We start from the raw sequence: 8,429 nt of genomic DNA on the forward strand, positions 1-8,429 counted from the left end.
TGGAAAGGAACGATGACCTTTGGGCCCATAGCACGGGGAGGTTGTTGGTGCGTTACGCAGCACAAGGAGGGAAATGGATGCCAGCGTGGGTAAGCCAAACGAGTTGAACTTAAACATCTCTTCCCCCGTTTGTGCAGCAGAAGGTATCCAGCTCCTCCCACGAGGGCCGCCTCGGAGAGTCGCAGCTCAGTGGGCCAGCACACATGAGGCCTTCGTTTGAACCCCCACCGACGACCATCGCCGCCGTCCCTCCTTACATTGGCCCGGACACACCTGCTCTACGAACGCTGAGCGAATACGCCCGTCCTCACGTCATGTCTCCGACAAACCGTAACCATCCCTTCTTCGTCCCCCTCAACCCCACCGACCCGCTCCTGGCCTACCACATGCCCGGCCTCTACAACGTGGATCCCACCATCCGGGAACGAGAGCTGCGGGAGAGGGAGATCCGGGAGCGAGAAATCCGGGAGAGGGAGCTGAGAGAGAGGATGAAACCTGGCTTCGAGGTGAAGCCCCCGGAGCTCGATGCGCTGCACCCGGCCACCAACCCCATGGAGCATTTTGCCAGGCACGGTGCACTGACTATTCCCCCAACGGCAGGACCTCACCCGTTTGCTTCCTTCCACCCGGGTTTGAACCCGCTCGAAAGAGAGAGACTCGCGCTGGCAGGCCCGCAGTTACGGCCTGAAATGAGCTACCCTGACAGACTGGCAGCTGAGAGGATACACGCGGAGCGGATGGCATCGCTGACAAACGACCCGTTGGCACGGCTGCAGATGTTCAACGTCACGCCCCACCATCACCAACATTCGCACATACATTCGCATTTACACCTACATCAGCAGGATCCCCTCCATCAAGGTGAGCCCGGGAGCTGGCCGAGCAGTTTGCTTGGAACCTCTGCCCGAAAGCCTGGAGTTAGGAGTCCTTTGTTTTCCTGTATGTAACTGCGGCTTTTGGGCAGTGTAAGATTGTGATATCTGAAATGCAAACCGTTATTTTTTAATGAAAGGGTGCAGGGCAGAAATGAAGTAAATACTAAGTAACAGTACAGCGATCATAGAATTATAGAGTGGGCTGAAAAGGAGCACAGTGCTCATCCAGTTCCAACCCCCTGCTGTGTGCAGGGTCACCAACCAGCAGCCCAGGCTGCCCAGAGCCACATCCAGCCTGGCCTTGAATGCCTGCAGGGATGGGGCATCCACAGCCTCCTTGGGCAGCCTGTTCCAGTGATACCATTTAGACTGCACTGTCACTGTGGGATGTATTTAAGGGCTTTTAAGAAAGCAGCAAGGAGAACTCGATCTCTTCAGCCATTTGTCACGCCAACCACATGGCTTTAGTTGAGCTGAAGTTCCCTGTCACAGCTCTCCTAAGAAATATCTGAATTGATGGGTTGGCATCTTTCTAGTTACAGTGTATTCTTACATATGGAAAAGTTTTTCCCGAGGTATTCAGTAGTGTCAAAATGAATTGGTGCCTTGTTCATTTCTAAAGTAAGCTACACAGTTGCTCCTCTGAGGTGTCGAGAGTCTGGCGCTAAGCAGAATTTTTCTGGTAGTAGACCAGAGAGAACATTGCAAGCAGGGCACCAGGTGCAGGAGCAGCCAAGAAAGGAAAATGAGAGAAGTCCAAGTACTGACAGTGCAGCTCCTGGTGCTTCTGGGAACAAATGTACTGTTTGTGCAAGCAAATATAGCATACTTTGCCTTGGAGCATATGCATTAAACACGGCTTCCTTCCCTTCTTTTTGAGTAGGGGAAGAATTTGAATGCTGTTGCAGAAGCCAATTTGTGTAGCAAGAAATCAGCAGTCTCTTGTGAGATTAAGCGGTGAGAGTGTTTCAGGTAGGAGATGATAGCACTGAGGGTCAGCATTTCTGAAGCTATGAACATTGCTTGAGGATGCACAAATTATGGGCTGGCTCAGTTTCAGGCAGGTTTTTGGTAGCCCCTTGGTAGCAGAAGAAATTTGTCATAGATGCTGTCTGTGCAGGGGTGCTGTTGTCAGGTAAGTCGTTCAAGCTCTGTGCAGGTAAGTCTGGGTACTGTCCTGTTCTTTGTTCTGGAGCAGTGCAGTGGAAAGTGGAACAAGTGGCTGAGAAGTAGGGACTGAAGAACAGGTTTATTGTGTTCAGAAACAAGCAGCTTAAGGTGTTTGCTAAATACCAGTGCACTCTAAACTGGGGGAAAGCTAATTATATAAGCAATTTAAGTATGTATCTATGTATACATACAGGGGAGAGAAATTGCAATACCAAATAAAGGTAAGAACAGACATCATTTTTTTAAGTTTTCAGGATTGAACAGGTTTCACTTTCTCAGTTCACCTGCCCTGGTCTGAGCAGGGCTGGTCAGCAAGCAAGCTGTGCTGCAGTGCATGTGGGGACGATGGAAGGAAAGCTTGGGTGGTTTTGTTACTTTATTTTTTGTCACTTGGTGGATTTCTTGTTCTTGCAGAAATTGAAAGCCTCGAGTTGTTGCTTTAACAATTAAGACTGTTTGGCAAGCAGATGTCACTTCAAACACTTCAGGATAGAAAAGTGGGTTTCAAATTGGATGGAGCTGAGCTCCCGGTAATTACACGCCAATTAGGCCAAATGCCGATCCAGCTCAAGTGGTAACAGGGCTTTTGATCTCCCAGCAGTGAGTGATGCTTCCCCAAGCAGTTGATTGCTTTCTTTCTTTCCTTCTTCTAAAGGTTCAGCAGGACCTGTTCACCCGCTGGTGGATCCGTTAGCAGCTGGACCCCATTTGGCACGTTTCCCCTACCCACCTGGGACCATCCCCAACCCATTGCTAGGACAGCCACCTCATGAGCATGAAATGCTCCGACATCCAGTCTTTGGTGAGAGCATTTTATGGTCCTTGTTGGAGGCTGCCCTTTGATCTGAGCTGTCAGCTTTTCTTCTGGCTCCGAGCGTTTCCTGGGAGGTGTGGCAGCGGGGTTGAGCTGTAACTTCACTTACAACTGAAGTGGGTTTTTATTTGCCTTGTTTTGTTTGCTGTCTCCGTTTTAGGGGAGGTTAAAAAAGAAAAAAAGAAAAAGAAAAAAAAAAGGGCTTTGTGAGGCAGCTCTGCAGACCTCATAGCAAAAGAGTGTACAAGTGCACAACTCTGTGTTGTAGGTACCCCTTACCCTCGGGATCTGCCTGGTGCCATTCCACCTCCGATGTCCGCAGCCCACCAGCTGCAGGCCATGCATGCACAGTCAGCAGAGCTGCAGAGACTGGCAATGGAGCAGCAGTGGTTGCACGGGCATCCTCACATGCATGGTGGTCATCTACCAAGTCAGGAAGATTATTACAGGTGAGAGGTGCCACGGGGGCTTGTGGAAACTTAAGGTTTCCTTCATCTTTGTCTGTGTTCCATCTGTTTTTTCTTGTGAACGAATGCCGCCTTCTTGTGCGCTGAGATATTGGCCTGATGCACTTAGAGAGGTTGGTGAAGCTGGCCTTAAAGCTAATTAGGGCCCTTAGACCTAATTAGGGTATTGATGATAGGGCAGGTTGAAAGCTGGGCCCGCATTGCTGGCACGAGGCTTGAGTGAACTGAGTCACCTCCATCTGGGCTTTTTAGTGTGATTCTTGTTACGATTGCTGCTTCTGCATTGCTTTGTCTTCCTTGAGAGCAGTGGAGGAGGAAGGTGGGTGAGAGCTTTATGAACAAGTAGCGACAAGGATTTCCGTAAATCAGTGAGTCTTAAGAAATGACTGAAGGGAAAAGGAGATGGGGTGTGTGAGGAATGTGAACCCTGAATTAACATTGGAGAGTGCCCACTACTCCCCACAGTGCTGTACAAGTGCAGGTAGTGGAGTGGTTCTCTTCTCAGCCTGCCTTGTCTCACAGCACCTTATTTCCTCTTGGGCAATGGCTACTGAGTGAGATGTCAGCTAAGAAGAGGAAGCCTTCAGCACCTAGCAAAGGTCATTCCACGTGTCGGCAGGTAGCAGGGCTGTGTAGGAAGCAGCATATTAAAGACCTGCCTCGCGCCGCTTCACTCTGATGCTTCTGTACTTGCTGCTGCTATCCAAAATCACCCGCTGGCCTTATGCCACGAGGGCAGCCGCTCTGCCTGGAGCTGAGTGACATTTCACTTGCAACTGCAGATCAAGCTGGAGCTTGATGAGCTGGCACGAGTGATCTCACACACTTGTAAGGAGCGAAAGGTCATCGCTTCCTCCCCCAGCAGCCGCTGTTATCGCCGCTGTTACAGCGGTCCTCATTTAGTGCTGAGAGCTCAGAAGCCCATCCTGCAGCCTCTGTTCCCTTCAGGGCGCCCAGGTGAGGTTGGCAGGAAGGCATGCTGTCACTGAAGTGTCATGACACCTCCTTGGTTTGTTAAAATGAGTTTTCTTTCTCTTTCAGTCGGCTGAAGAAAGAAGGCGACAAACAGTTGTAATAAATTATTTATTTGTAATGCTGGCTATGGAAACCCCAGTCCTTGGGAAGGAGTGGAACATTTTTACATACAATAAGAGCTACAGAAGGAAAAGAATATCTTATAAAGATTTCTTTATATATTTAAAACAGAAACAACCACCCAACAAGTAGAGACTTATCAGCATAGCGTTCATTTGTAGAGAAGATTTCTCAAGACTGGTGTGGGTCTCCCTGCATGACAACGTATTCAGAAGCCTATTGAAAATACAGGACTGTGTGGAACATTCAGAGAACTTCCTGCAACCTTGGTTTTTTTTTTTAATTACTAGTTTGTTTTCAGTAGGTGCTAGGATTGGGCTCACAAGTCACTGTGCGTGAAGAGACACTCAGTGCATCTCTAGCTACTTCCAAAAAAAAAAACAAGGATTGCAAGTAGGTGACATAACAAGCTCTGAATCCAAGTGCTATAATAATAATAAAAAAAAATCTACTTTTATTTTAATACATTGTAGGAAATCTTCATAATTTTCGAGAGAGCTCAGTTCTGCAGCATGGCTTTTTAAGTCTGTAAATAACTTTTTTGGGTAGAGGGGAGAAACGAAACGAAACTCCAGAAACGTTTATGTTGATTTTTCAGTAACATCACACGTTGTGAATTCCTACCTGGTATTGACAGAATACAGAGTTGATTTTTTAATAAAAGAAAAATATATATAGTTATCCCTTTAATTAAAGGGAGCAATGGGTATCAATAATTTCAAATGGGTAAAAGCTTGAAATTTGGCTTGTTATCAACAATAAGCATTAAAGGGAGATGCAGGGATAATGTTGCAAATGACTGTTCTTGGTTTTTTTGTTTCTTCTGTTAGTGTTACATCTCTGTTACGCAGCTGTTTTCTGTTGAGTTGGGTTTCTCAGCAGTGCAGGTGTCCCTTGGAGCTCACTGACCCTTCTTCAGGGGTTGGTCTTCAGCATGGCCATCCTACACCTCTTTTACCCTTTGGGACTTCAATCTAACCACACTGGTTTTAGGCTATCCCTCCTAGGATAACTAAGAGTTCAAAGAAATAACCCTAAAATGTCTGCTTTAAAATGCTCCATGGCTCAAAGTAGCACAGCCAGAACTTCATACCGTGCATAGTTTTGGAGGTCTGCTCTCCCTGGCCTCTTGTGTTTGATGCATTTTTAAGGAAGGAGGACTGGACAACTCAGTGTTCTTAAAGCTGTTTTGCAAGGAGCAGTCTGCATTTCGTTCGGACTGTTTGAATTCCGTTTTTATAAGCAAAAACTTTTTAACTGCCACAACCGTTCTGTATCTCAGGAACTCACTGCTTTGGGCTTCACATAATACATGGACAGTAATATTTACTGCCTCCAACGCAACAGGTCCGTGCAGAACTCCTGTTGGCTGGTTCCCACGTGGTGGTGAGAGGAGAGGGGCACGCAGGAGGCCAGGGAGCATCATTTTAGAGACTGACTGCCTAGGCAGAGAGGTTTTATGTGTTCCTACTGTTCTATGTTCGGTTGGTTTGGTTTTTCGGTTGTTCTCTTTATTTTCTTTTTGCCAGGGCAGAGGGTGGTGCAGCCAATGGACATCTGAACCTGCTGGCCATCTGCTTCCCCATTTCCTCTCTCAGCTCACAAGCACTCTCTCTCTGCTGTTGTAGACTGTTATAAATGTGATGGTTGTGTCATAGGACTGTACTGAGCCACGTGTGCTGGAGTTGTGGTTAATGACACGTTGTGATGGAAGGCATGCACAGTGCTTTACACCACGTGGGGCTCGAAGCAGCGTCAGCATCAGTGCCCAAAGTGTTGCGTAGCACCCAGCGACAAATTCAACATCAGGGTGTTCTAGGCCCACGTACAGAATATAAGGGAGGGGGAGGAGGGTGACTTCACTTGCTGACCTCTTGTGTCCTCTATTGCAGATTTGGCAACGCTAAGGAACTGCAGTAGCATTTAATCAGTTCCATGCCCTGTGCACAAGCTCTGAAGGCGTTAGCAGGAGCAGCCAGTGCTGGCATGAGGAGGCTGTGAGGTCAGTGTGGCACCCAGCATGGTGGGCTTCCTTTGGGCACTGCTGTGCTGGCATCCGAAAGTGAATTACTCCTTTCTTCTGAGCAGCATTTTTACCTTTTGCTTTTAGCTTTTTTTAGACAAGCACCAATATTTTGTGGGGTTTGTTTTTTTTTGTTCACATCATTCAGCAAAAAAGCACTGAAACTTCCATTTTAGACCTGTGATTAACTACAGCTTTAGTCTGCGGTGGCATTTGAAGCCATCCTGGTGTTGGATGCCCTGTTCAAACAACCCAGACCTGGTTTTCTTTCAGAAATCTCTCTTTTGTTTTTCCTCAGTTTTGAAAGTTCTTCAGTTTTCAGTTTTGCTTTCGTGTTTTTTGAGAAGTCTCTCTTGTTCTGTGTCGTCATGGTTGAGCTTGTTTCACTGCACCGTTACAGCAGAGTGTACATTCTGACTGCTACATTTATATATATCTTGAAGCTTAATGTATATATGAGTAGTTTGCCATGGGATAACACAGTGTAAACAGAGTAGAAACCCAGAAATCGTGACTTCTGTGTTCTCTCCATTTGAGTATTTTGTAATTTTTTTGAAATATTTGTGGACATAAATAAAACCAAGCTACACTACAGCAGCCAGGTTCTGCCTGCAAGCAGATGTGTCTGTTGATTGCTGTGGGTAGGAGAAGCCTGTTTCCATCCAGAGAAATGTGGGACGGCCCTTCTTGCTGTTCCAAGGCTCATCTCACCTCTTTCTTTGCTTGACTTTTTCCTCCTTGGAGATGATTTTGTTTCTAACACACAGCACAGACAGCAGCACCACGTCCAGCTCTGGAACTCAGTGCCTGCCCAGGGCTGCTGTGTGCTCTGCAGCCACGAGTTGGGGAAGCAGATGGGGAGGAATGGATGTAGAGGGATGTTGGGCTGGTGAGACCTCAGGGAGTTTGTGTCTGCGGTGTTAATGCATTGTGAGCACAGGGGGTAAAGGAGCTCTCACTGCATCAGGTGGTAAAGAGCAGCAGAACAGGATGGTCCTTCAGCTCTGCTCACATTCGCAGAGTGGAGAAGGCTGCATGCTGTCATCTCCTTTCATTTTGCATATGAAACAAAGGTGTTGGAGGATACAGAAGGGAAAGCCAATCCTGATGGCTCAAGGGGACGGGTAGCCTTCACTTCTGGTTAATGGTACGCTATGTATACACAAGGAACGGAGGATTTTCGTGCCTCGTGTTTTCTTAGAGGCGTTACTTTGTGCCAGTGAAGTGAACACGGGCGTCGCATTGAGGAGCAGCCGGGAAGCAGCGGCGCGAGCCGCTCACCAGCGCCACCTGGCGGCAAGGGTGGAAATTACCAGGCGTGGTGCTCACGAGCGCCACCTGGCGGCACGGGCGGGAATCAGCGCGCGTACGACACGCGCGAGCGCCACCTGGCGGCCGCGCTGAGGAGGGCCTGGAACGTTCTAGAGTGCGCGGGCGGGCCGGAGCCGTGGCCAGCTGCCATGCGGACCGCCGGGCTGGGAGGAAAGCTCAGCGTGTTGCATGCTTGTGGACGGCAATGCGGCACCGGGCAGCGGCCCTCAGTGTCCTTCAGGCAGCCGACGACCCTGCGGTGCTGCGATGGACCCCTGCGGACAGCCCGGTTCGTGAAGTGCCAACAGGTGTGCAATGGGGGAGGGAGGCTGAAAGCACGCCCTGCTTTGCTGCGCGCACGCCCAGCTCTCGTTAACAAAGCAGCTTTTCCTTGCACCAAAGCACAGCAAGGATGCACAGCTGGCTTAGCATAAGACTTACCTATGGGTCTCGTTGCTGTGGATGGCTTTGCTGGGTGTTTTCTGCTCCTGGGTGCTGTTCTGTGCAATGTCAGCATAAGGGCTCTGTACAGCCTTGCTGGGCTCACAGCGCGGAGCTGCAGGGCTGCATGCTGCATGGGAAACGTGTGCATGGGGAGGAGTTGCAGTGGGATGGGGGCATTGGCTTTGGAAAAGAGCTTTGTGTGATAGCAGCGCTGCGTTTCACATTGCATG

The 8,429-nt window shown here is 48.8% G+C and overlaps 1 protein-coding gene across 4 annotated transcripts in view; it reads left to right on the forward strand.

Annotated features, from left to right (window-relative positions):
• Nucleotides 1-7,038, forward strand: part of RERE (arginine-glutamic acid dipeptide repeats) — a 167,690-nt gene extending 160,652 nt beyond the window's left edge. For 3 of the 4 annotated variants that reach the window (XM_042883408.1, XM_042883409.1, XM_042883411.1), the window contains 4 exons: nt 138-861; nt 2,701-2,847; nt 3,128-3,308; nt 4,368-7,038. In XM_042883408.1, the coding sequence (XP_042739342.1) occupies nt 138-861; nt 2,701-2,847; nt 3,128-3,308; nt 4,368-4,401 (1,086 nt within the window). In that variant the 3' untranslated portion in view covers nt 4,402-7,038. The remainder of the gene's footprint in view (nt 1-137; nt 862-2,700; nt 2,848-3,127; nt 3,309-4,367) is intronic. The other variant, XM_042883410.1, reaches the window with a different exon arrangement.
• The last annotated feature ends 1,391 nt before the right edge of the window (nt 7,039-8,429 follow it).

Source organism: Lagopus leucura, unplaced genomic scaffold (assembly GCF_019238085.1).
Source record: "Lagopus leucura isolate 7727_CA_CO unplaced genomic scaffold, USGS_WTPT01 Super-Scaffold_100037, whole genome shotgun sequence".
Lineage (NCBI taxonomy): Eukaryota > Metazoa > Chordata > Aves > Galliformes > Phasianidae > Lagopus > Lagopus leucura.